At 51.1% G+C, this 25,938-nt stretch overlaps 12 protein-coding genes across 12 annotated transcripts; 6 read left to right on the top strand and 6 right to left on the bottom strand.

Moving 5' to 3' along the window:
• The first annotated feature begins 126 nt into the window (after positions 1-126).
• K489DRAFT_3100 (uncharacterized protein) lies at positions 127-1,924 on the top strand. The gene is made up of 3 exons (XM_033600670.1): positions 127-239; positions 289-458; positions 513-1,924. The coding sequence occupies exons 2-3, from the start codon at positions 431-433 to the stop codon at positions 1,559-1,561; spliced, it is 1,077 nt and encodes a 358-aa protein (XP_033464024.1). The 5' UTR covers positions 127-239; positions 289-430; the 3' UTR covers positions 1,562-1,924.
• On the bottom strand, positions 1,551-2,338 carry K489DRAFT_347925 (ubiquitin related modifier 1). Its single transcript, XM_033602358.1, has 3 exons — positions 2,217-2,338; positions 1,972-2,136; positions 1,551-1,889 (listed from the first exon to the last, which is right to left on the bottom strand). Exons 1-3 carry the CDS (start codon positions 2,249-2,251, stop codon positions 1,772-1,774), a joined length of 318 nt encoding a protein of 105 aa, XP_033464023.1. The 5' UTR covers positions 2,252-2,338; the 3' UTR covers positions 1,551-1,771.
• A 175-nt stretch (positions 2,339-2,513) lies between these two features.
• Positions 2,514-5,454, top strand: K489DRAFT_375065 (WD40 repeat-like protein). The gene has a single exon (XM_033603605.1). The coding sequence runs from the start codon at positions 2,584-2,586 to the stop codon at positions 4,990-4,992; it is 2,409 nt and encodes an 802-aa protein (XP_033464022.1). The 5' UTR covers positions 2,514-2,583; the 3' UTR covers positions 4,993-5,454.
• Positions 5,455-12,449: 6,995 nt separating this feature from the next.
• K489DRAFT_311584 (uncharacterized protein) lies at positions 12,450-14,433 on the top strand (the record flags this gene model as incomplete). The annotated part of the gene is made up of 2 exons (XM_033600794.1): positions 12,450-12,698; positions 12,805-14,433. 2 exons carry the CDS (start codon positions 12,450-12,452, stop codon positions 14,431-14,433), a joined length of 1,878 nt encoding a protein of 625 aa, XP_033464021.1.
• A 75-nt stretch (positions 14,434-14,508) lies between these two features.
• Positions 14,509-15,185, bottom strand: K489DRAFT_3076 (uncharacterized protein). The gene has a single exon (XM_033600595.1). The coding sequence runs from the start codon at positions 15,032-15,034 to the stop codon at positions 14,585-14,587; it is 450 nt and encodes a 149-aa protein (XP_033464020.1). The 5' UTR covers positions 15,035-15,185; the 3' UTR covers positions 14,509-14,584.
• A 915-nt stretch (positions 15,186-16,100) lies between these two features.
• On the bottom strand, positions 16,101-17,729 carry K489DRAFT_427422 (uncharacterized protein). The gene is made up of 3 exons (XM_033608299.1): positions 17,223-17,729; positions 17,056-17,165; positions 16,101-17,000 (listed from the first exon to the last, which is right to left on the bottom strand). The coding sequence occupies exons 1-3, from the start codon at positions 17,698-17,700 to the stop codon at positions 16,125-16,127; spliced, it is 1,464 nt and encodes a 487-aa protein (XP_033464019.1). The 5' UTR covers positions 17,701-17,729; the 3' UTR covers positions 16,101-16,124.
• Positions 17,730-18,326: 597 nt separating this feature from the next.
• Positions 18,327-19,649, bottom strand: K489DRAFT_329259 (HIT-like protein). Its single transcript, XM_033602107.1, has 2 exons — positions 19,259-19,649; positions 18,327-19,202 (listed from the first exon to the last, which is right to left on the bottom strand). The coding sequence occupies exons 1-2, from the start codon at positions 19,362-19,364 to the stop codon at positions 18,475-18,477; spliced, it is 834 nt and encodes a 277-aa protein (XP_033464018.1). The 5' UTR covers positions 19,365-19,649; the 3' UTR covers positions 18,327-18,474.
• Positions 19,650-19,768: 119 nt separating this feature from the next.
• K489DRAFT_385737 (uncharacterized protein) lies at positions 19,769-21,819 on the top strand (the record flags this gene model as incomplete). The annotated part of the gene is made up of 2 exons (XM_033606157.1): positions 19,769-19,783; positions 20,353-21,819. 2 exons carry the CDS (start codon positions 19,769-19,771, stop codon positions 21,817-21,819), a joined length of 1,482 nt encoding a protein of 493 aa, XP_033464017.1.
• A 307-nt stretch (positions 21,820-22,126) lies between these two features.
• Positions 22,127-22,788, top strand: K489DRAFT_405739 (autophagy protein 16; the record flags this gene model as incomplete). Its single annotated transcript, XM_033607179.1, has 2 exons — positions 22,127-22,211; positions 22,274-22,788. 2 exons carry the CDS (start codon positions 22,127-22,129, stop codon positions 22,786-22,788), a joined length of 600 nt encoding a protein of 199 aa, XP_033464016.1.
• Positions 22,789-22,797: 9 nt separating this feature from the next.
• Positions 22,798-23,821, top strand: K489DRAFT_3013 (uncharacterized protein). The gene has a single exon (XM_033600425.1). The coding sequence runs from the start codon at positions 23,169-23,171 to the stop codon at positions 23,691-23,693; it is 525 nt and encodes a 174-aa protein (XP_033464015.1). The 5' UTR covers positions 22,798-23,168; the 3' UTR covers positions 23,694-23,821.
• K489DRAFT_2980 (uncharacterized protein) lies at positions 23,822-25,196 on the bottom strand. Its single transcript, XM_033600347.1, has one exon. The coding sequence runs from the start codon at positions 24,963-24,965 to the stop codon at positions 23,949-23,951; it is 1,017 nt and encodes a 338-aa protein (XP_033464014.1). The 5' UTR covers positions 24,966-25,196; the 3' UTR covers positions 23,822-23,948.
• K489DRAFT_289016 (ribosomal protein L4) lies at positions 25,107-25,805 on the bottom strand (the record flags this gene model as incomplete). Its single annotated transcript, XM_033600142.1, has 1 exon — positions 25,107-25,805. A coding segment is annotated over one exon (699 nt), but the record flags the coding sequence as incomplete, so codon positions are not given.
• Positions 25,806-25,938: the final 133 nt, after the last annotated feature.

The following is a 25,938-nucleotide window of genomic DNA, read 5'->3' as shown; positions in this document are numbered from 1 at the left end:
GTGAAGTCAAAGCCCGCCGAGCTGGCCATCAATCGTACGGACTGGGCGGAGAAGTTGTTTCTCGCACAATGTGATAAGCTCTCTGACGAGGTAACCAGAATACATTGACCTGCTTTGCCGGCATATTGCTCCTACCCATCGGCACTTGATTGTCAGCCCCACACGCTGTCATCTTGATCAATCATCCTTCTGGCGATCTGAATACGATCGAACGTGCGCTGTACTTGCCAAAACGCAAAGTGAGCTCATCGAGGTTCGCCGACAACTCGAAGCACTGAAGAACAACAGCGATGCCTCAAGGCCGTCGACTGCCTCGCGTAAGCGAAAGCAGAATAACCACATCATACCTTCTCTTCGATCGCCAAGGAAGCTGAATCGATATCTCATATCTGAGGATCCTGCCGTCACTACAGTATCAGAAAGTCCAATCATGACCCTGGGCGATGGAGAAGAAGCTGGTAAGAAACTCGCCCTCATCGGTTGGGTTTCATGATCTGATTTCATTGATACAGGCAAGACACTACTCGGGAGCCTATTCAACATGCACTCTTTGCTTCGCAACCGCAAAGCCTGTCCGCCGGAGGATCTCGCATACTACCTTTCACGAGCTACCACTTCCCTGGCATCCATTGTTGAGCGAAGTATCAAGACGGCTGGTACTGTCACAGACGACGAGCAGAAAGATCTGAAGGCAACTCTCACGACGGCCGTGCGGGCTGCTGCTTCCATCTTCACAGCGTACAACAGTTTGAGCCGTCTGGCGGGCCATGAACGTGTCATGGGTCAGAGCGTCTACGCTCTTGCCAAAATGTTCCAGACTTTTCTGACAAGCCTTTCGGACCTGTCAGTTCTAGAAACCAGGAAGGATGACACCGCACATACCACGACTCCTGGAAAGTCGTCCGGTCGATCGAAGGCTGCAAAATCCAATAACGGCAAGAGCAACGCTGCACTCGACCACGTGACAGGATTCATCGTCGGGATAATCGACATGTTTGATCACAGCGTCGAATCGACAAAAGAATTATTTGAGAGTCTCGTATTCTGCTTGTTAGACGAACTTGGGACTGCATTGTACGTCAGCACTTTCGGAAAGCAGAGAGCCAAGTCAATCGAGGCTGAGATCTCTGAGCGCTTCGCCGCTGAAGATTCTGTACCTGATCTTGCCACCGTCCGGACTCTCCAGCAGAAGCACGTCGACCTAGTGGCACCGTATCTGACGTATCTACTGGCACGTACTATGTCTCTTACACCGCATTATCTTGGTACAAGAAGCGAGAGCAGAAGACCCAAAATGAAGCCAACAAATATGAAAACTTCGGTAAAGGGCTTGTTGACAACTACGGCAAAAGAAAGCCTGCAAAGAACGTTAGTGAAGTGCATGTTCGGTAATGGTGACGTGGATAAAGATTATCTCTTCGGTCACTCCTTGAATTTTCCGCCGTCGACTTTCAAACCGGTACCGATACCAAAGATCAAAAGTGCGGACATTGGGGAGTGGTTTCAAGGAGAGGTATGGCGCATTCTTGGCTGGGAGATTCTATCAGGTGCACAAATTTGATGAGAAAGGGGAGCCTTGCTGGATTGCTTGCTAAGACGACATCAAGAGTTCTTCTTGTTTGCCATGTACTTGTACCTATGGCTCTTATTGTAATGATCGCTTGCTAAATGATCGCTTTTCGCATCAATTGCGCAAACAGTCTCGTTCGAGCGACATTAGAATCCGACTATACCGCTCAGCAAGCCTGATCATGTCAAGCTTCATCACACATCACCCTCCATGTAACGTCGAGACAAACATTATGTTATCACGCGACTTGATTTCATAGCTCTCTTCACCTTCAAGTTCCCAATCGGCATCGTTGATAAGGACTAGGATTCCCGGTCGGCTACAGATTATGTTAGCATATCTTAAGAAGGCGCAGGAGCAAGGCTATAAGTGATGCGCCGCCGACGGCCATGGGCACCTACACAGAGTCTTCCAACACAAAGACGTCCTTTCGCGGATCCTTCATCAAATTATCGCACAGCCAGGTCACAAGAAAACGAACGGTGGATGGCTGGCCTTGTGGATCTGTCGATGGGATGGAGATGCTATGCTTCCGTTGGTCGGAAAAGAGCATCTCTAGGCCCCCGCTATAATGGAGAGACAGGCTTAGAAATGAGGTCCAAGTGAAATTGATGTCTCTCACATCGCAAAATGTGGAGCCACATACGTGAATTCCACAGTAAGCGCCACGCTCGCTGCCATGCCTGCAGATCTTCTGCAGCTCTGCAGTGATATCGGCTGTTTGGCTTTCGGCTGGAATTACCAATGTGATGATTGGCCAAGGTAAAGATGGAGGAGATGTCGCGCCGGTAAAAGAAACTCGGCGCGCAACTCTCCACTGCAGGACCCCATGAACGAGGTTTGTGTGATCATGAGCTAGCTATATTCAGCTAGCCCGTCGGAATACTAACTTAGGTTCCGATAACTTTAAGTGGGACTTCGAAACGTCACCGAGAAAATGTTAGTGAAATTTCCGGCGGACACAGCTATAGAAGGGTGTGGACCAGTGCGACTTTGAATCGCGAAAGAACGAAATGGACAATGTTGCGACAGTTGAATTTCTGGCTGCCGGAGGTAACTGCCATCCTTCCGCCGCGGACTGGGCTCCGGGTCTGCTTGCTTTCGGAAGTCACCACAACATCGCAATATGGAATCCGGAGGATGAAACTTACGCTGGAATTACGGCCTTGCTAGCGGGACACAGGGACAAGGTCAATGCCATAAAAATTTACAAAGCCGAACAAGCATACCAAATCATCAGCGGCGGCGCCGACAAGACTATCAGAATCTGGAAATCTTCTGGAAACTCGCTTTCTGCTTTTCAACAGACGGTCTGCCTAGAAGAGCATCATGGCTCGGTCAACACGATCGCAGTGCTACCGCAAGCCAAAATCTTCGTCTCTGGAGCGTCCGATGGCACACTGAAGATATGGAATCTTGTCGATGATGAGCTCCCGACTCTGGCGCAGTCATGTATCTTGAAACCCCGATTTCTGCCCTTGGCGACAGCCCTCACGCAGCTCCCGAGCGGCGATATTGTGCTCGCCGTTGCTGGCACTTCAAATCATATCCAGATCTACGTGAGAGGACATTCAAGTACGCACTTTTCATTGCAAGCAACACTCACGGGGCATGAAGGATGGCTCCGGTCCCTAGACTTTGCCCAGGAACGCTTCGACAACAGCCGGGATGTCTTACTTGCATCAGCCAGCCAAGATAAATATATACGTTTATGGCGCTTCCGCAAACAAGATGCCGCGGTTATCAACACTGATAAATACGACATTACTGGCGACCCAATAACGTCGCTCTCGAACAAAGCGCACGAAGTAGGTAGCGCTGATGCCAGGTATACCATCACATTCGAGGCACTTCTGATTGGGCACGAAGACTGGATTTACACAGCACGTTGGGCATCCAGCCGTACTGACGGCCAAGCACCAACACTGCTCTCAGCATCTGCGGACAACTCGCTATCAATATGGAGCGCTGACGCCGCGTCTGGGCTGTGGGTGTGCAGCACAAGATTGGGCGAGGTCAGCTCTCAGAAAGGGTCGACCACAGCTACTGGAAGCACTGGCGGATTCTGGATTGGTCTATGGCAGTCGGACTCATCATCTGTTGTCAGTCTTGGTCGAACAGGAAGCTGGCGACGTTGGAAACTCGACTCTGACTCCGACATGTGGCACCAGCAAGTCGGCATTTCTGGCCACGTGCAGGAGGTTCGTGGACTGACGTGGTCACGCGATGGATCATCTCTGATCTCAACGAGCTCTGATCAGACGACAAGATTATGGTGTCAATGGCTGAGGGATACAAAGTTGTCGTGGCACGAATTCTCACGGCCTCAAATTCACGGTTACGATCTCAATTGTATCGACAGCGTTACCAACGACCAATTTATCTCTGGTGCAGATGAGAAATTGCTTCGTGTCTTCAACAAGCCCAAAGCCATTGACGCGCTCCTCTCTCGGCTCTGTGGACTTGACTTATCGGCAAAGGACGACCTTCCAGATGCTGCCAACATACCCGTCCTTGGTCTTTCAAACAAGGCCGTCACGGTGACTGACGATCATCAAGAGCATGACAACGACATCCACGACGGGGATGAGGAGTCAGGTTTCGAAGCCAATGTCCACAAAAACGCGCTCGATTTTGAACACCCTCCACTTGAGGACCACCTTGCCAGGCATACACTCTGGCCGGAGATTGAGAAGTTATATGGCCATGGTTACGAAATTTCGACTGTGGCTGCAAGCCACGACGGTAATATAGTTGCCACGGCTTGCAAAGCGAGCTCGATTGACCATGCGACAATCCGGATATACGAGGCGCGCGAGTGGAGGGAGATCAAACCACCATTAAAGGCCCATAGCTTGACAGTGACTGGTCTGGCATTCTCGCCGGACAACCAATACCTGCTTAGCGTAGGGCGTGATAGACAGTGGTCATTGTTCAAGCGACAAGAACCTGAGTCACCCACCTTTGTGCCCCTCACAGCCGATCCAAAGGGTCACTCCAGGATGATTCTGGGCTGTTCCTGGGCGCCGTCGTCCGTGGGTGCAATCTTCGCAACGGCTGGTCGTGATCGAGTTGTCAAAATCTGGCGGGTCCGCGACGGTGGTGTGGAGAATTTGACCAACATACCGTCAAAAGCCCCAGTCACGGCCATTGCCTTCGCACTAGAAGCCGACACAAGTCAGTTTCGCCTAGCATTTGCCTGCGAGGAAGGCAGTATCGCAATTGTGGACCTTGACGCACAAGACGCGCATGTGCTAGACACGAAACATATCGACGATCTTTGCAAGCCTCATGTCGTTGTCAATGCGATGAAGTGGCGACCTGCGAAGGGTGGCGCAGATGCTTCCAACACAGTTGTCGAAAGCAAGAAACTGGCCGTGGCGAGCGATGATGGAAGTATCAGGATATATAGCGTCCGATGATGTGCAGATTAATGCCAATGAAATGATGTGAAGATCTGTTTACACATCATCGCGTGTGCGCATCATGTCCAAGGACAGTTGTTGAGAACAGTTGCATCGACACGGGCGTGGAGAGGTGTGAGAAACGTCATGCTTCGTGTAAACAGACACGATGAAGTCACGAGAATCAGTCCTACCCAGTCGTTTCAAATGATTCAGATCCGTGTTTCAAAGTTATATTATCATATCTACAGTCGGTCTTCCATCTCTTGCCAACGGGAACGGTGATGCCTGTTGTTGATGTCGAGGATGTTGAGCTTCCCTCTACAACCACGATAATGGTGGTTTCAAGCGCCGTCCGTGATCGAGAGTTAGATATAGACGTGTGCTATTTGTGCATTGCTTCGAGACTGTAGCGTTTCGGACGGCTCACTGCCTAGATCGTGTCGACAAATGCGAAAGCAAAGGCAACATGGCGAGTTCCGGTCAAGCTTTCGACCTTCGTGATAGCAAGGGAGAGGTTGACGGCATGTGTGGACGAGCACGCTGATATTTGGCCAAGAACTCAGACTTCACACGCGTGTGAGTCTCCCTGTCATGAGTTGTGATTCTGCCAGGTTGAGTATTCCAAATGGATAGCATTATCGAGCCTTGTCAGATAATGCATAAGGAGGCTCAAGCGAGCTCGAGACGATTGATAAACAGATGCAAGTCTTCAGACAAACTTCAAGGATGAGCACTGTAGCCTTTTTCTTTAAGGAGTACAGCTTTTGGCTGCATCAAGAAAGAGTTTCCTGAGGCGAACGGACTCATGGTCGGTTATAGAAATGGACCGTTTCCACGAAGTAAAGAAGAAGCGGCAGTGACGCTTTCAGATAATCATCAGAAGTTGAGGTACGCTAAGTCATCACGGATAATTGCATCCTTTAGAATGTAAGATGACTTCAGCAGATTGAAATCCTGACTGACTGTCTCGCAAGAATCACCGTTGCGGGTTGTTTCTACAGTCGATTTGTCGCTTTCGATGATAGCCGCAATTTGACCACCGACGAGTCTCCCGCGGTCGTCCCTTCTTTTCTTTTCGGGCTCTTTTCCTATGGAATGGCGACAATCAATGAGACGGAAAGCTCTTCAGGTCTGATTTCATCACGCCATGTGCCACTTGCACTTTTGCTTGGTAGAGCTACCATCTTCACACGATCTCTACGTGCGAGTCTATCAAGGGTATTTCTTCCGCTTCTTAGCACATTCAGGTCTCCATCAAGAGACGTGAACCGGTAACTTCCAGGCGTCCTTGGGGTGTTTGTGTTCGGAAAAGATCCAAGGTGGTGTTCTTCATTCCGTGCCACACCTGCATGAAGCGCCATGCAATAACATTGCATTTGGTTGTCTTCTGGGTATCTATTCACATATTGCTGCCCGGAGATGGGTCAGAGATTGCTGGAAGTGTTGAGAGCGGTGGCGCCTTTGGTCGCGTAATCGCCGGTGCAGGCCTCGTGTAGCGGCCTTCCGAAATGCTGTGCCGCGAATGCACTTGTGCTCAGAAGCGATCCGTATTCATCACCGTCTCATCACAGTATGTCCACAGAATGTCCCCGCTCATAGTGTGCCTTGCATCGTAGCGAATATATCATTCCTAATGTTGGAATGCATCGCTCGCTTCATGTGATTCGTCATCTCGCATTGACGCTTGTCCTCTGCTTGCACGGTATGGTCTCCAGTGGCGTTTGACTTCTTTGCCAAGGATCCCAGGACGTTTACATGGGAGAATATGAACGCAGATCTCCCGCTTTGAAAGGACGAGATCTTTGTGTCTGTTGAGCTGGGCTACTCTCCCAGCTCGCTTCTTGAAATTCCTGATACACGAGCTACTACCTCGGTATATCCATACCGAGAAGCTGAGATCTGTGGTCGTAGTAATGGCGGTCAAGGGCCTCGCTATAATGAGGCCACAGGGGACGAGGGTCAAAATAAACAGCTTCGTTGTCCCAGCTCCAGCACTAGCAGGCACCATCATAGAGGTGCATTGATTTGTTGTTGACATTTGGGCCGCAGTGCGGAGCTTTTGATCTAGCGGCCTGCGCGTTGGTACAGCCAGGAGTCTGGTGTTGCATCTGCGGGCCCATGAATTGAACGATGATCATTGAGTAACATGATCTCTGGCACCCCACAAGCTGCGAGGACACGTTGTGTTGTACAACGCCGATCAGAAGGACAACACCGATCAGGAGGGATCCAAGGCGGGCCGATATCTCTTCTGAAACACACTTCTTCTAATACAGATCGATGCGTGTGGCTTCCGGGGAGTGATCATCTGAACCTCCCCTTCCACATCTACTCGTAGATATCGAAAATGATTCACTGACATAGCTCATATGATTGGTCTTCAATTGGGCCAGCTCACGTACCGTTGGCCTTCAATCCTTTACTACCCAAGGATCGGATCGATCACGATTCGTTTGGAGTTCAAGTCATCGCATCTGGATCTTGGTGGAAGCCATTTATTGTTGGACCAGACCCCACATCTGCCTTCAAATCCACTGCCCATATATTCGCAGAGGCACGTATACCTCCAACTTCACGCTCATTCAATGACTAACATGTCACAAGCTTATGCTGAAATCTAGCATTCTTACGATTCATAAGCGCAAGGTGAGACTTGAGCAACGAGACTTCGAGAAGATCTCCCGACAAGTCCTCAAGCGTATTATAGACAATAGACATTGAATCTAGGGAAACTCCAGTCACTGGGACATGGCCGGGGCTCTCCAAAATTAATTGCTGAAAGCAATATGGGACGGAAACACTGGCCGGGTCACAACCTTGCAATGTCACTACAAATTTGTCGTTGGGCGAGCGTGCTGATGAGGATACTTAGTCAGGTTAAGTGGACCGAATCTATGAATCGATAATCATGATGAAGGAAATTCAGATTCAGCTTCCGCTACCTGGGACCGCCGGCAATCACGGTACGAATTATTTACATCTTAACCGAAACCACTCAGGGGCGGCGTGCAGATTGGGCTTCAGCCAAAGCGCCAAACATCGATTTCGGCTCTGTTGGTGGCTGAAGGTAAACAATTGCTATCTTGCCATGTGAGGCAAAAAAGCATCGTGAATCGACCATTCAATGTCACTGATCGCGTCTACGCTTCCCTGATCACCAGTAGATCCATCACATTCTGGAGCGATGAGATCGCTGTCCACGAAGCTGAAGCGTGGATTGTGCGGCGGCGGAAACATGAACGGTGGTCATGGGGGCTGACAGACGATAAGTCACCCGCCTCAGTGCGAGACGCAGAAATTGAGTGATTAATGAATCCATCCACACCTCATCATAGTAACAGGAAATTTTTGAGGACGTTACCTATTGCGTCTCATCGTGGTGTAACGATAACAGGTCATCGACACATGGTCGTTTTCGCGCGTCCCGCGGACGGAACTAGGTCACCAGCACAAGAGAGAGCGAGAACGAATGACGGCTCAACCAAAGATGCCGCAGTGTCTCGAATGCTCGAACCAATTGGGCTCGAAACCATTGGGCTAGCAACCATTGGTTGGGTTAGAAAAGGCAATTCCTTCAACGGCGCTCTCGCGTAGTTAGACGCTGAGTCCATACTGCAACGCGCCTGTACGCTAAAAAGGGCGGCGCCCTAGCTACCTTCCACGGTCCTTGCAAGACTCGATGTTGTAATGATGGATTATGAGCCAACGGTGGGGTTACCGCACTCACATGATGCTTCCATCGAGCCGACTCAAGGGCAAACCAAGTGTGTGCATCTGCTCGACTACTTAGAATCCCTTGCGGCGTTCGGAAGGCTTTCGAGAAAGGGTCTCAACGCGACTTCCACACATGTGGCACAAATGATGTACACGAATCAAACGTTTTGCTCTCGCTTGTCCAGAAGTCGTGGGAAATACATGTGCTGTAGAAGTCCGAGTAGCGGACATCAACACAGAGCGCTTCAAGCTTTTAACTCTCCAAATCTCGAATCTTATGTCGATTGCTTTCACAAGAGATAGCGTGTTTGTTGAAGACGGGAATGTAGGGGCGGCCATTCGAGAAGCTAGCCTCTCTATATTGGCATGCTTCTGTATGTCGGTTCAAGGTCCGGCCTAATATTCCAACGCTCCGCAAGGGCTCTCAGCGTCTAGAGTCCCCTTGTTGTCGCGCATTCGCTTGCAGCATGGGCTGGAGTCTGAGGAGCAATTTTGTGCACGGCCATTGACTGCCTATCCAATCAATAATGTACATGCAATATACACGTTCTGCTTGAATCTGTGCGTCTAGCCGAGGCGTTCCGTGACAAGGTTGTGGAAGTATGTGCGTTGCGTGGAGATCTGTCTTCGCTGCTGGGATCGAGGAATTGTATTATAGTGCACTTCCGGTCGTGATCGACTCACGCCACTGCAAGATCAATTCGGGAGCATTGTGATGCGGATTGCGGGTTAGTGCTTCACGCGCGACTCATGGATGCTGCTCCACAATGAATATGTACTACGAGAAGGACTTGTATACCTCCTCCCGTCGGGGCAGATAACGAGTGACAAAGAGTACCATGGTTTGGGTCATGAACCCGTCATTCGAAACCATAGATATGTGTCTAGACGTCTTTACCATCCGGCGGGTCATTCTTCCCCTCGATCGAATCGGTATCCACGAGGCATGAGGGCCTCATACATATTTACCTACAGACCATATGTCCCGGGTTTGCCTTGTCTGTCTTTCCTGGGTGCTCTTGCTTGATCAAAATATGTGGAATTTGTGCTTTGTCTGCAAGAATCATTTGTAACAACCGGCGGATCGAAAAATTTCATACCTAGGTAGACAGATTGCGACGAATTCGTGCTTGAGACACCAACATCTTGCTCAGAGCCATTTTGCGTTAACTCCGTGAAAGCAATCCGCTGAACAAGAGAGGTACATCAATTCCATCTTACACGTAAAATGATTGAGATGTTCTGAAGAAACAGTTATTTCTGCATGCATCGACAACCTCAGATGGAACCGATCAGGAACACCGGAAAGTCCTTCACGCCCGGGCTCTGAAGTAGTAACTTTCGGTAAGAGGCGGTCCTGATCGTAGGGACATGCAGGTGGCCAGACCCACGACTGGCCGTCCCGGACTGGTCAGGATCCAGTGATCTTCGTCTGATCAAGACCAGTATTTGTGGGAGATAGACCTATCCGAAGTTGCTCGTGAAAAATGATCGAAAGCTGTGTTGACATCCTACATGGCCCAGCTCACTCATCGCACCTATGTGTCCGCTCTTGGGTATATACCAATAGACGACTTCGGGAGTTTACATTGTGAACGTAAGTAATCAAGAAGCGGTCGTGCAGCCGCTCATTCTTTACGGGCAGAGCAATGCATAACAGCGGGCATAATGCATGGGCGGCTCAAGTGCTGTCGATGATGCATAAATTGCTGGTTCCCCGTAGCACATACAATTCCGCGGATCCAATCGACTGGGATCGCACTAGATCGGCAGCTTTCCTAGGCGGCCCGTCACAAAGTAGGAAGGTGTGTATGTCGATGGCCACGATGATGCTGATGGCGCAGGGCAAGCTGTCTGTCTATTTGTGCCACTGCATACATCCAATAATACGCTTGAGTACGAGGGCTGGGTAATATTATGGAATAATTCGTTCCCAGGTTATTACAATGAGACAGCTCCTTCCGTATTGCTACCTGCTACATGGACCATTTTCCCTGCTAGGTTTCCTATCCACGCTACTCACACACACGCACCGCCACCCTACGCATACATCCACACCTACATCAATGGGTCCGTCCATCCATCCATCCATCCATCCATCCATACATACATGCACACATTAGCTCCTCACGTGCGAAATTTCCACCACATCCTCGGGCATCCATAGACTTCAGGAGTGCAGCTTTCCAACCTGCCGCTAACTCGGCCACACACGAATCCCGCGTCATTCCACGGGTGTGAAAGGAAAGTCCAACGGCCCCAGGTGGACCCTACGCGCATAGGCTGCACCGATCATCGTGGTGAGCAGTGACCTTTCCTGACTTAGATCCACCGGCCGGAGTATTCTGGAGTCATGGTTGGGACTAGACTGGGGAAGATTCTCAGACTGATAACGGGACCGAAAAACGCCCCTCTGGCTTCGGCGCGGCACGGCTGCTCACCACCATTGTCGTTCATACTACGCCTGGGCAGTAGTCGAAACATTGGGCGCGTTCATTATGTATTGAAGTTCTCCATTCGCGACGGGGTCGGCGTTTCACCACAATTAGCGATTCCTAGGCCGTGTTGAGGATTGGATCTGTCGACAGTGCGCACCGTATAGTCTTGATTGCCCTGACTGGTTACGGCGAGTCAGGGATATGCTGCTGGATTGCATTGACAGGATTCGAGGTTGTTTCCGACCTCCCCATCTGCAGTAGAGCGGCGCGTAGGTACATCATGAGTACACATGCATGCATGTCGGGCTGTGGGCATGCGCGCGCAATGCATCACAGAGCAATTGGACTCGTCAGGTCGGTTTGGGCTCGATCGACGAAAAACACAAAGGTAGGTAGCCCGTATGCAGGGCCACAGGCTTTTCGGCAGCCAGTTCGGCGCGGGCCCCAGCAGCATCGACGTGCTACTTCAATCGTCACCCGGGCAATGAAGTTCCCTTCGTTCGCCCTTCCGCTTGTATGAGGACAACCGAAGCACCGCTCCCACCTGGGCACCTTCCGATTCCACGGCTGCCTCGTCGAAGCAAGACCGCCGTCGCCTGTACTGTCACAACATCCGAACGCTGCCTTGCCCGCGGCGAGCACCCCGACTTTATCTGTGCGACCAAAGAGTGACACACTGCTGTGGAACGTATGGTTCAATCAGCGCTTGTCAGATTCGTGAAGAACACGGCAGCACCAGCATCCACGGTGGAAAGACTCACGTTCCGGCATTTGTCAGTCGGACCCACCCACTGCATGGGAGTACACCGGAGCCTGATCACAACTGCAATACGTCTTACTAGCATGCTTCTGCCATTGACGCGATAGTTCTCAGGTCTACGCTGCAGTCGTCAGAAGACGTCCCGCTCATGATAATACCAAGAATGAGGAGACGTGCGAACATTTTCAATTTTGCTCACGAAATGATCCAAGTCTAGGAATGATCGTCAGAGACTCATCTTCAGCAGTTTCATGACCATCTTCTTGAGCCCAGAATCTTATTCGACGGAACGCCGATATTCGCGTGCGCTTTATCACCATCCTGGCAGCCGACCGTCCTCACCGACGTCCCGTGGGCCGCGCATTCTCTCCTCTTCGCCCCGAATAGCCTACGCTGCGACAGGGCTTGTGAAATTGGGAAGCAGGCGCTGGAGTTGAGGGGCTGACCAACTGTGCAGTCAAAGCTCCAGGCCTGGTACAGTACATAAGCCGCCGTTTCGCCTGCTAAACGCTTACACGCCATTCAACCGTCGGCACTGGACTAAGGTCCGAAGCTTGACCATGACGCCCAATGGAGGCAATCCCGAACGCCCCAAGAAGCTGCAGCGCATCTCACAGGCCTGCGATCTCTGCCACCGTCGCAGTATTCGCTGTCGACCCAGCAATGAGAACGCTGAGCATCAATGTCAGAATTGTTTCGACTTTGCCGTCGAGTGTACATATAATCGGCCTTCACGTCGACGACGCAACCCAGCGAACATTCCTCCTGGACCGCCGAATGCACTTCCCTCGCAACAACAATACTTTTCGGTACGCCCCACAATCTCCATCTGTGGAGTGGCTGAAGACCAAATGCTGACTACAAGCACAGCGAGGCTCACCTCAAGTGAAGGGCGAACATGTTCTGCCGAGCCAGTCTCAATCTGCACGACAACTTTCTGCCACGTCGGACAGCATCGCTGCCTCCGCGAACGCGCGAGAGGGTCGTCATGAAGATGCCCTCCAGATCGCCTGGCGATCATATGCCTCGGCCAACAATGCCATGATTCTGCGCTACATCGAGGTTTACACGAGTTACGTGTATCCCATCTTCCCACTTTTCCATATTCCAACGCTTCTGCGCCGATTACAACAATCCGACCACATGGTCGATCATGGCTTCTTCGCTTCCGTCATGGCAGCCTGTTCGCTTGCGGCTGCTCGTGCTCGCGATGGAGCAATTCCGGAATCAGCAGGCTTGCATGTTGGGAAAGATCTTGATACAAATTCGGAAATATTCTTCGCAGCCGCCCAGTCGGCTGTATGTGACGATCTGAGCAAGGCATCAAGCTTCAGCATCATGCGCGCTTGTGGCCTGTTGGCGTTGACAAGCATCCAGTATGGTCGAATCAACTCAATGCACCAATACATGGGACACTATCACACCCTCAGCGCCATGCACCACTTTCATGATGAGAACACCTGGTCTGAGGGCCTGACTATACCTGCAAGAGAAGAGAGGCGTCGGCTGTTCTGGTCCATGTATCAGCTGGACGTGTTCATTGCCTGTGTTTTCGAGGGGATGCCTCATGTACAAGAGGTATACGCCAACGTCACTTATCCTGCAGAGATCCTCGATGACGACTTGACACCAGTGGAAGCTGCGTCTCCAGGCGAGAGCAACACATGGCTACGCGGTTTCAACTTCACTATACACCTTTATCGCATCCTGGCCGCGACTTTGACGCGGATGCGAATGGACCAAACGCGTCAGGACCGCATCCCGATCCATCCTATGTTCATCGGCCAAGGTGCTCCTGCAGTGCAGATCATGGATCAAGTCGTCGCCTTCTATTTCACTTTGCCGGCTGAATTTCGACGCTTCGATCTGCCGGTCACCGGCATTCCAGCTGCGGATATTATTGGGTTCCAGGTGGCCAATATACAAGCAACCCTGCAGCTGGTTCGCATGACCTTGATAGATTCCTGTAATCAATTCGACGGCGATCAAAAGTGCTTGATTGTCGAACAGGTTCTTGCGGCCTTCACAGAGATAAATCCTTTCTATCTCAGAGCCATCAGCACTCCGCTGGTCTTCCATCTTGGTCGCATAGGACACATCTTGGCATCCGTGATACAAGGTCCCATGACGGACGTGCTGTACAATCGAGCACGCCAATTGCTCGGTTCCCTCGCCGACCTCCTTGAAGGTCTCGAATCCAGCCTACAACCCACCGTCGGCGCAAGCAAAGAGCTGCGCGACCAGATCGAGAAGATCGACACTCATATGCAGGAGCAGGAGCATATGGATATGCGCGTTGCTCGTATGCAGCATCAGATGGCGCCAAACACGATGACGCCTGGCATCCCGACGAATTCGCAAAGCTCTCAGATACCATTTCGATCAGCGCAAGCAATGACAGGTGGCAGCTCTTCTCATGGCCCTATGGATGAATTCCAGCTGCCTCCGGAGCTGACAGGTGAATGGCCGTGGCCGTTTGATGTGCAAGCGGAACAGAATTACCACGTGGCTCCTGGGTATAGCCATGAAGGGGAGAAGCAATAGAGCAATTCTGTCTGTTCCACTAAGACACGTTTGGGTTACTGCTCTACGGTCTGAGTCTTGCAATACTGTGCTTTCAGGCGAGCCTTTGTCATCAATATCGCGGTGCTCCACGTGAGCATGCGGATTTGTGTCGGTCGACGGGGTGCATTCGTTATGCATAGCTCTGATTGCGACTTTTTGCCAAAATCATGCCGCAATTGGCTTGGCTCGATTGGTGTTCCAGCGGAGTTTGGCACTTAGGAGATGTGGCCGTCGAGATGGCGGCTATGACTGCAGCTCTACTCGCTGCCCAGGGGTGAGAAACCCAGAGTCGCGTGTCGAAAGTCATGCGACACGTGTGAGGCCGGGGTCTTGAACTGCCCGGATGAAGGCAGTAGCGATTTGGTAGTGGTCGTGAGATCATAAGCGCAGGAAAATTCGGGCGTTGTTCAATTTTTGTTGTCATTTCCGCGCCTGATCTGTCGTGTGATGGAACTGATGGTTTCTTTGGCTGACTCATGACCTGTGTGCCACGGCAGCCTCCGGACGTCCTGAAAACCCCTGGCGAGGTACCATGCGGGCCAGACTCACCTCGCACTCGGCCTGGCGCTGTTATCACCATAACGAAACAATGCAAAATACCATCGTGATACCTTCCCACTATTGCAGAGCAAGAACGCTGTTGACCTGCAAAGTTTTAGATGCACAATGGGCCTTGGCTGCAATGGAACGCCGAATAAATTTGAAAAATGAAGCATCTGAAGTGTCGGAGCTGGTTCCGCTGCTCCGGTCGCAATCTCAACGTTTTTGGTTGGTTTCAAGTTTATTTCGACGACAAGACAAGCGCAAGAGAGCTGCATGATCTCCACAGGCTCGGCGCCAAATATATGCGATCTAAAATAGTGCTGAAATGGTGCATTTCTCCACCATCGGCTGCAAAGCTCCGAAATTGAAGGCTGTTCTCCGACGCTCGTTGAGTGTGACGAGAAGCAACTCCTGCACGATTGGGAACTGGAAGCTTACATTCCGAGATTCTGAGTATTCAGCTGCACCCCACCGGCGATCGGCCTCTATTGCTATCGAAGGTAGCCATTTGCAGACGTCTTGCCAGCGGTGGAACCTTGCTGCCCACGTGGAGCGATTCAGAGGCAGTGCAGCAGTCCTAAGCATCGAAAGGTTTTTGACCTCAGCGCTCGTCAGTCATCAAAATGAGTAATCCAAATCACCAGGTGGGTATGACAGGCCCCTCGGCCATTGAGTCGTGTTCTCGCGTTTGCCTACGAGATTCTCTGGCATCACAGTCACAGGAGCACGAGCCTCTTGTGAATCGCACACCAGGCGGGTTTTGTATAGAGGCAAGCTTAGAGGTCAGGCGTCTGCTGGAGACGTTTCTCCGCATTGTGGTAGTGCACAGGGTCAAGATTTACCGAGCGGTGCTCATTTCACTCTCGTAGATGTGCAGACACTACCAATGCCGTGCACATACAGCCGGCGAGAAGCTGTTGAAATTGAAGCGAGATCCCCTTAATTCTGAAGTAAAGGAAAGAATGAAACCCCCGACGGGAGAAATATATGCGTGGCAAACAGTACTTGACACGTGCTCAACTCCGTTCTGCGCCTAGGTCGAGCAAGAAGCGCCCCTGTATGATCGAAGAACACCAACTACAGTCCATTCGCGTTATATGCTTGCAGAATCATGGCGATCATGCATCCTAACGTTCTTTTCGAGGCATGTTTCCGGCTGGAATTCGGGTTGCAACAACAAGATCCATGCCGTGCATGGCTCTGAAGCGACAACTATCGCCATTGACGCAGACCGATCCAGAGCCCGATTTAGGATATGGGCAATGATGGCCATAGATACAATCTGCATCTTGACAAGACGTTCCCTTCTTGCAAACTGTCTCTCGTGCAACTAGCCGAAGCCACTTCTTGTCCTCCTTGGAGAGATTGACGTCATGTCGATGCGGACAATTATCATTGCCACAGATGTAATGGCAGCACCCTTTGCCGATGTAATGCTGATTACAATATTTGAATTTCTTCATCTCCGCGACCTTCTGTGCATCATATGACATCGCAACATCAAGGCGGCGGCCTTCCGCATTCAGCAAGATCACTTTACCATTAGTCTTGACGGGAGGCGAGATCTTTGCGAGATCTTTGAAAGGGAGCTTGGCTGCTCGCGATGCAACGCGCGACCAAGCCGAGTCGGCAGCAGTATTCTCCTCGATACGGTTGGAAGTACTGGTACCCGATGATCGCGTAGGAGAGCCGTGACTCCGCGGCACAGCGCACGCATCATTCAACGACAGAAGAGTATCGGGTGTCTTTTCGACGCTAACAAGACTGACTGAACTGCACAATTCTCGATTCTGAGCCGATGAGCAATTCTCCCTCGCCGCATTCGTGTGCTGGTTGTTCGTGACCTCGCAAGTAGCTCGCTCGTGGTTTGGCCCAACGTACTGCTTCTCCAGGTATTGGACGCCTGTAACAAAAACGGCGGGCAAATGAGCGCGCCGGAGGTGGGACAGAGCTGTGTGCTGGTCTTGTGGCGCACCAACAAGCAATTTTACTCTGGATGTGACCTGGCAGTGTCAGCAAAGTTCCCCTTCCATGGCTGCAAATGGTGCATCGACCAACCCATGAGTTCAGCCTGTTCTCTTGTAACAGTGGGATCACGGAACTGTCCATGCGACAGCCAAGGATTATTTCACAGCAAGTCTTGTCGTTCAGGTAATGCAATAATTGGTCTAATGATGGTGTCAGTCAACATCGCTAACAATCTAGGATTCAGACCTCCGACACACTGCGAATACGCTCGTCTGCCATCCTCGAAATCGGACCAATATCGATTATGTCAGCGTGAACTCCGAAATGATTGAATCCATACACAAAGTTGCGGAAGACTTCTGCGCTGGGCACGGCGCCGGCTCTCTGGTAACAGGAGGCCAGGCCCTGAACATCTGCATAGATTCGTGCCACCACCTTGAAGCTCTGCTTGTTGAACAAGTCTCGGGCACCTTCTTTTGCAGCGTAGTCTGCGATAAAATTGGCCAGGTTCCGGCCTCCATCGTCGCCAAATCTTACCAAATTCCCTGCAGCGAGGAAATTGTTTCCATCGATGAGGACGACAGTATAAGCGGCGGAAGCCTGGTCTTCTTGCAACAGATTCAGCTGATGCCTCAATGCAAGAAGTTCGTCCTCTTGCGTGGCGCATTTCTGTTCCGCTGTGCACAGCTTGTAGTAGAGCTCCTCCCAGTGACTGCGCGAGCTCTGCTCCTCCATCTTCGCTCTCAAGACGTAGTTCCTTTCAAGTTCGAGGGTGCTGTTTTCGCCTCTGAGGTCTACTTGAGTCTCACAATCATGTGCTTGTTGCGGATGTCGAAAGCCGTGTTCATGTGTTGGTGACTTTGCATACGCAAATAAGGCTGCACGTAGGCTTCTTCAATATGTCCTGTCCAGCAGCTCGGCGTCATCAGGTGAGGTGATAGTAGGCGAGGATGGCTCAAATCTTCAAATTTAAGTGCTTCCTGTTGTATGCGGCGAGCGATTCTTGGTCTGGTAAGCAACTGCAAATATTATGCGCCACTCGTTAGTGAAGCCGCAAATTGAAGGGTGTGCGATTGGTTACGTGCATTATGTGCTTCAAGATATGTGTTTGAGACCCGCACGCATTTGGTGTTGCGGCATGTGACTTGGTCGACAGTGAAAGGCGCTGCAGCAATTTGGCGTCGTAGGCCATTCACTGTGAGCCGGGATCTTTATGGGCCGGGGTGCAAACATCTCCTAGAATAGCCCCATACGTTTTGCTGAGCTCGTTTGTTCCACGCTGACAATTCGTGAGCCTGTAGATCGCGACTCGAGACGACTAAGGCCACCGCAAGCATGCTGATCATTGTGAGGAAGACAAAGCCCTCCATTGTCAAAACAGTCTCACGCACGTCTCTGATCGCAGCGAGAGTAGTTCCGGTCTATAAATATTCATATTATGCCACGCCTGGCTCATTTGTCGATAAATACATGCTCTAGCCACACGTCCAAACGGTTTGCGTGTTGCTGTCACTCATGAACCCATTCTGACCATTCTTCGTCTAGATGTGCCTTCAGCTTGGACATCTTATTTCCGAAATTCTTGCCACATCGCCAGCAGTACATGTCTTCCGGAAAGTGTCCGTAGTTCCTGCGGAAATCGTTGTTCGCCAGGGGAAAATGTTCGAGACCAACGAGGAAGTCTGTGGTGAAAGATAGATAATGATTGCGTTTTTTCATCGGCCCGCTTACCATGTCTCGACTGAGCACGTGAATGTGTAGGTGGCTCATGGAGGGATTCGCATGAATACCTGAAATCACTTCTTTGGACCAATCACGTCCGGGTGGAAGCTCAGCGGGAAGGTCTACAGCTTCCATTGCACGAACTCGTGCTTGCTCGGAAGCGGAGTACTGGCCGAACTTGCGTCGAAGCTCGTCTGCAACGATGTCTCGTACCCGAATTTCTTCTCTTCGGCAGTCTGCCAGAAACTCTGGATCGTCAAATGCGATCTGAGGCTGAAGAAGGTTTTTCTTCGGGTTTCGTGGCAGGATAAGTAAGTGCACTGAGGCTTTGGGATACAGATCACGTATCACGGTGAATTTGTCGTTGAAGTACACAACACGGGTATCCGGAAAGGAGGCAGGATCGATAGTGTAAGCACCCAAACCTCCTCGGCCGTGGATCATTGTCCGCAACGTCGCCAGGTCAGTATTGCTGGCAACCGGCTTGGCCTTCTTGGGCTGCATGAGCACCTCGACTGGAGAGAATCAATATATGTTTCTGGTGGGGATCGGGTCAAGCTTCGTGACCTACATGCATTGATGGGCCTCGGATCAAGAGGTCCATCGCGCGAATATGAGCGTATACCCGTTGCATTTTGCTCTTCAAGGTCATCCGCAAGGGCTCGATCTTTCGACATTCTGCAAACGTGATACGTGCATCTTCCCCCCAATCAAACCTGGGAAATATGTTGATGGCCAAACGTCTTCTCCGCAGTGATGGTCCTGGAGTGGTCACGTGGACACCTTCTTTTAAGAGCCACAAACGCATGGGCAGAAGGGAGCCAGTGGACCACGCGTGCCTGCCGCAACGGGATTGTGGCAGCACAATTTTGCACCACAGGCAACCGTCAGTGCCCTCATCTCCAACTTTATTATATTTGGTGTCTAAATCTGCTCGATGGAGTAGCACTGTATAACGGGAGGTCAGGGACACACCTAGACGGCGTTTAAGTTTTGACAAAAACCGTGAATAGATACATTCAATACTAGAAATGGCAGCGTTGACACGTGATATCATTACCGATCGCGTCAGCGACGCGGCATGACGCCATGCCTGGCGTCGCATTCTTTTTTGGCGGGCGCGTCGCACGGCTTTTGTCGATACATGGATGTCTTGCAAGCGTCCACAGGCTGTACCGATCTGGCGAAGAAGGTTATGCCATTCGATGTTCTCATAGTGAAATCATGCCATCCACGCGCAAGCGTCAAACTCGTTTGGCATTCAGCCCATTACCGTCATCGTCACCAGCTTCCAGCTCTTATCACCCTCAAATCCGCGACAGAGCAGCCGCCATCACTCTGGACCACTTTGCAAGCCCGCGCAAACGACGTCGACTCGAAATTGGCAACACAAACGCAATTGTAACGCCAGACGCATCCTTAGAGGTCGATGCGGATAGTGATAGTGAACCAGTGCGCAAAGTGCGCCGCCGCAATACGCCGAGCTCTTCATGCCTACCTGTTGTGGGCGTCGTGGGACCGCCCACAGCCGCAAGGGGACCCACAAGCTCCGGGATGTTTACGTCGCAACCAGACTCACATGGCCACAATGACTTCGTCGATAATGAAAGCGACATTTCGACCGATCTCCCGTCCCCACGTCCAGAAACTACCTCCCGTAACAAGCGCAGCAAGCGGAGGCAGGACAAATCGAAGGGCCGGGGCAGTGAAGCATTTTTGACGATGCATTCGAATATTGATGACGAGCAAGATGTCGTACCAATAAAGACGAATAGAGAACGGCGAACTCGTCGTCCTGTGTCTCTCAGCTCGCTCGAATCATGGTCGACCCCAGGTATTGGGGAGGACGAGGTTACTCTCGTCGGTAGGACAAGCAAGCAAAGTCAGGACAGCACGAGTGAGGATGAGCCTGTGACCCCGAAAGTAAGGAGACTCCTGAAAAGGCCTCGGCAGATGTCTCAACGCGAACGGGAAGAGAAGGATGACCTAGCCGAAGATCTCGATTTTCTGGAGCCCGAGAGTGACGCCGGAACAAAAACACCTATAAGCTCGCGGTCGACGAAAAAAAGCGCTCGACAAGCTGCGCTAGAGCAATTGAAGCTTCGGCGGTCAGGTGCTGTAGAGCCCGATGCGGCCCGCGAGAAGACAGGAGAAGAGAGCGATGGAAGCGTTGAAGACGGCGAGCTAGATGTGTGGCTTGGTGATGATGAAGTTGCCGAGGATGATGACGATCTGCAAGTTATTAGCAGCCGTCAGATATTTCAGTCGACACAGGAGGACGAGGACTTCATCGTTGATGCGGACGAGAACGAGACACTTGGAGAAATGGAAAATGTTCCACTTGCTTTCACGAGCTTCGCATCAGAAAAGCCGAAAAACCTCTTCAAATTCGCTGTGGAATGGTTCGTACAGAAGAAAATCAATCCAGCATTTGCTATCAACGATGAAATATATGACCTTACCTTCAAGAAATTGGACGACGAGATTCGGGGTTTAGCAGGGTCAAAGTTCACATCTTCTGCTTGGACACCAGACTTCACAACAGCACTACAAGCTCGACCAGAAATCATGGTGGATGATTCTCCGAGTGGCTTGGCTCTTCGTGACAAGTGCGATGCCTGCAACCGAAGTGGCCACCCAGCAACCTTTCTGATAAGATTCCTGAATAAGCCGTACGACAAAGAGACTTTGGAAGAGGTCACTAGTCGGAACGATGGTGACAGTGATGATGAAGACTCGAATTCAGATTCAGACTCTGACAGTCAATCGCCAAATCACAAACGTGCCGTTGATCGCGATTATAAAGGCCGCATTGTTCCTTCGGAGTCAACGGAGTTTTACGTGGGAAAGTTCTGCACCGCCAATGCAAAGACGGCGCACGCACTAAGCCACTGGAAATATCATCTGAACGAATGGGTAGTAATATGGCTGACATCGCAAGGATATTGCTCAGCTGAGGCACTGCTGGAGCGTGATAAAATGAGCACGAGAAAGCGACGCAAGCGTGCCAATAAAATCGTCGATCGAATGGTTGACGAGGGTGTGCTCAAGACTTTATGGCGCGAATTCAGAAGCACCGCCGATACGGCAAGGAACTCCAAGCAAGGCCGGTATGATTTTGCGAGTCCTTGAACTCTTAATTGTACAGGCTACGAAACAATGCAAGTTCAGATTTGCTACATGGCAACCACATTTTCCACCTCAAGTCTGCAGAGTACTGGACACTGTTGGCTCCAGGTTGCGATGATGTTGTGCTGCCTGGGGAATGCCCCGCCAGCTGAATGACATAGCAAGAGCCCTCCGCAATCTCTATTCGGTCACTTGCAACATACAATAGGCAGGGGATGTGGAGTCCATCTCATTCCCTCTCTGCTCCTTCGCGCATCGGCCACGAATGAAATTTGAGATTGACGAGCAGGGATCAACAATTACATACGAAATGGCGGACTGGATAGCTCAATATGCCGAAGCATTAGACGTTCGTGATAGCCGTGAGAAGGCTCACAAACAATACATTGACGCATGTCAGTCCGTGCACGCGACGCGTTTGGCTTATGTGCGACATTGCTGATTTCCATAATCACAGACACTGAACTCGCCGACCTCACTGCCGCGGAACGAGCAAATTCTTGGGCTTTGCGCAAGGCACCGTTATCAAGCACATCTGCAAAGACGGATCCAGCTTATGGGAAAGCAACAGACGCATCAGGCACGACAGCGGCAGCTCTCAGTACAGTGAGAGCGGACTTGGGCGCCACACAGAAAGCTCGGGTTGCGCTTCAAAATGAAGTGATTTCACTCACATCCTCACTGGCTAACTCGCAAAAGACAAATGATGCGAGAGCTTCACAAATTACAGCGCTTTCGAAACAGAAAGCCGATATGGAGAGAAAGCTGCGCGATCGCGATGAAGAACTGCGGGGCAAGTCTAGACTGGTGGAACAAACCCAGGATGAGATGGTGAGTCTCAGCCTGCAAGTCAACATGGCTGAACAGCGGAGCGAGCGACTAGAGAAGGAGAACAAAGACTTGATCGCCCGCTGGATGAAGCGCATGGGCGAGGAAGCCGAGAAGGTGAACGCTGGCAGTGGGTGGCAGTAAAGTGTGGTGATACGAGCTACGTGTTTGGTACCAGAAGAGACGGCATGTAAATTAGTGCGGCATCACATGAGAGCGTTCCGCCACAATCCGTGTTAGATCGGTAATTGTGCGCACATTTGTCCCGATGACGACTTACTGGAAGGCGAAGAACACCCTCTGGACGATTTGCCAAGTCATGCTGACACGTCCTATGCGTTCATTCTTCACAAGCTGAAATCACTTCTTGGGGTCGTCATTCACGTTAAGATGAATGTGACTCGCAGCTCAAGATCGCCTCACACAGCAATCCATCTCGACTTGTATCGAAGGCTGAGAAGAACTGAGAAAAATATCGGCTTCGAGACCGTTCAACTCCTTGCAAGACCTCTCAGCACAACCCTATGGACGGATTCTGCCCAGGGGTAAAATCGAGCCGAAGAATCCCAGCAATGTACACTGTTCGTTACATCCACAGTCATCGCCAGCCTGCGCGGCCCGAGCACTACAGCTCTCGCAAAGGCGACTCGCAAGGACCAAGACGAATCGCGAGCCATGAAAAGGACACTGTCCAGAGCTCGAGGGACGTTAGACCAAGCCTGTCACAGCAGCAAAGCTCACCGCGACCAACTAAAGATCATCGAACCAAAGCAGATTCTCACAAGGAGTCTAAACAAGTGGTGGACTCCCGGAGAACAATCTCGCAGCGTTCGAAGAATGATACATCATCATCAAGTCACAGACGCTGGCCAGAATTGAAGCGTGAAACAACATCAACACGCGGAGTGGCTGCAGTAATGCCTGAGTATGGCCTAGGAAAGAATGAGCTTCGCTACCCAACGCATGCACAGCCCAGCTCCTTCGATAGACGACCACCGAAGACGGTGGAGAAGCATCGTCGAACAGTGCGGCATGTGCACTTCGAATAGCTGTCATGTGCATTCTGGCGTGTGACATACATTATGATCGCTGTGTGTGGTAGCTATTAGATATAAGCCTGCAACCGTGGTGCTGAGATCCAGTGCCATCTCGATAACCCCGTTTTCGTCCTCATATTCCTCAATTCAATGCGTACGATATCGCGGCAGCTATCGATTCTGCGGCAGTACGTCATATTTCGCGCAGCATTTTATGTTATATTGAATGACGATCGGTGCTGTACATCAAAGAGCCGATGGTATAACCTATGCAGATCTTGAGACTCCATCGCCCGAGCCTTCGGCGTCGCTCTCTAGCTGATACTTCGCCTCTTCCAAGTCTGATGGTGCGGCCTGATTCGAATGTGGCTCAGATTTCTGCGGCAAAGATTGCTTGCCAACAAAAATCATGAGTCGCTGAGCACCGAGTTTCTGAGACAACGCCGGATCAGCATCCTCCGAGACAATCTCTCTAGCGCCGGGCACAGAGTCGACACACTCCTTCAAGGACCGAAGCACGTTTTGACATTCTTCGGCAGTGGCCAGACGTCCTCTCTTCTTTTTCGCGATGGCGACTTCGACTCTCCGTCCTTCTAGTAGGAATGCCTTCAGTTTGTCCATGCGGTGGCTGAGATCGTGTGCATCAATCGCCCAGTTCAACTCGATTGTCTTCGCACCAGCTACGCTGGTCTTCAGGCTGCGGGATTTGGCGGCTTTGGCAGCAAGTTTGCGTCCTTTTTGCACCTCATACTCTTGCTTCTTGTCCACAACTCGACACACTGGTAGATAGTCGGGATTATCGGGCTCGTCTGGTGTGAGCTGCTCAATGTAGTGGGTTTTGGTGTCGACATTGCGCAATGCTAGTTGCAGCCTCACCGGGTCGTCAAGCCTGCCTTCAGAGTTGACAATCTGGACCCATCGATGGCGAATATCTTCATTGCGAGGCTTTCGAAGCTCAGGAGGTTTGTATTTAGGATCGGAAGGACTGCGCGGTACGCATGCGATTCGGGTCTGCGAGAAGTGCCGGTTTGTGCGCGTCAAACTGGCGAGCTTCGATGGAAGTCTACCAGCATTGAATATCTGCGTCCTTACCAATGCGGGAAGAACAAACACGCTGAACAACGAGTGTCCAATAGTCGACGCAACACATGTACCCGCCATGATCATGAGATTCCTGCGCATTATGTAGTGCGATAATAACAGAGGCACTGCTCCTCGAAGCTTCACACTGGTTGCGGAGCGGAGGTGCCGGATTCGGAAATATTTCACGTGATCTTCGTGCATCCAATTCCTGGAACCTTGAAACCACTCGTGTTTGGGTACTGTATCCAGGGAAAGAGCTTTTGGAATATGGGGTGAAAAGTAACTACAATTTTAATACATATCGTGGTCTTTAGAGAGCGAATTCAACCTGAGATGCGGAACCACATCATCTTCGTGACGTTTGAAGATTCCAGTGAGGGCATTTCGCTCGATAATCAGCCGGCGACCTTCAAGCAAAGATTTGACTTCGACATCTTTAGACTGAAGGAATCGAACTGGATAATTGGGGCCAGTGGCAGATAAAGCTGCAATCAGACCAGTTCGTGGACCGCTCGTCACGAACGTTGTCCCTCGCAAGTCGTTCCAATCCAAAAGCTTTCTTAGAAGATCTGCGAGATGCTCCTTATTTTGTTGTGCTTCGGAGCCATCCAAGATGAGGTCGATATTTCCATCTGTGACGATTAATTCGCCTTGTCTGTATCGATGGCTCAGCGCCGTGCGAAACGCCAGATCGTAAACTTTCTGGGGAAGCTCAGTGCTGAAATCACGAGGTTTGGGCCCAAATGCCACACCGCCACCGTTGAGCGATGGACTCTTCCTGTCACCCAGTCGAGCACGACCTGTTCCTTTCTGTGGCCTGACTTTTCTTCCAGATCCGGCAACTTCACTACGCCATTTTGTGTTGGCTATTCCATATCTTTTGCTGTCGCCCTCAAATATGACGGCGCGGTGGAGAATGTCCTTGCGAAGAGGAAGCAGCAAATGCGTTGACGGATAGCTTATTATGCGAGTTGGCTCTAGTGATGGAAATGCACGTAGCGCGCATTCAACTTGTTGGATGAAAGGATTGGCGGGTGGTTGATATGGTCCGGGTATATGCAGCGACGGCTTGGTCGAGGATTCTGCGCCAGCAGATGCTGAGACTATGGAGGCGATGGGAAGCTGACTTCCAATTTGTGATGGTGCGGTCGCGATTGACGATGCTGGTGATGGC

The sequence above is a fragment of the Dissoconium aciculare genome (genome assembly GCF_010015565.1).
Source record: "Dissoconium aciculare CBS 342.82 unplaced genomic scaffold K489scaffold_1, whole genome shotgun sequence".
Lineage (NCBI taxonomy): Eukaryota > Fungi > Ascomycota > Dothideomycetes > Mycosphaerellales > Dissoconiaceae > Dissoconium > Dissoconium aciculare.
Note: the sequence above shows the minus strand (reverse complement) of the source record. Positions and strands in the feature narration are given on the sequence as shown.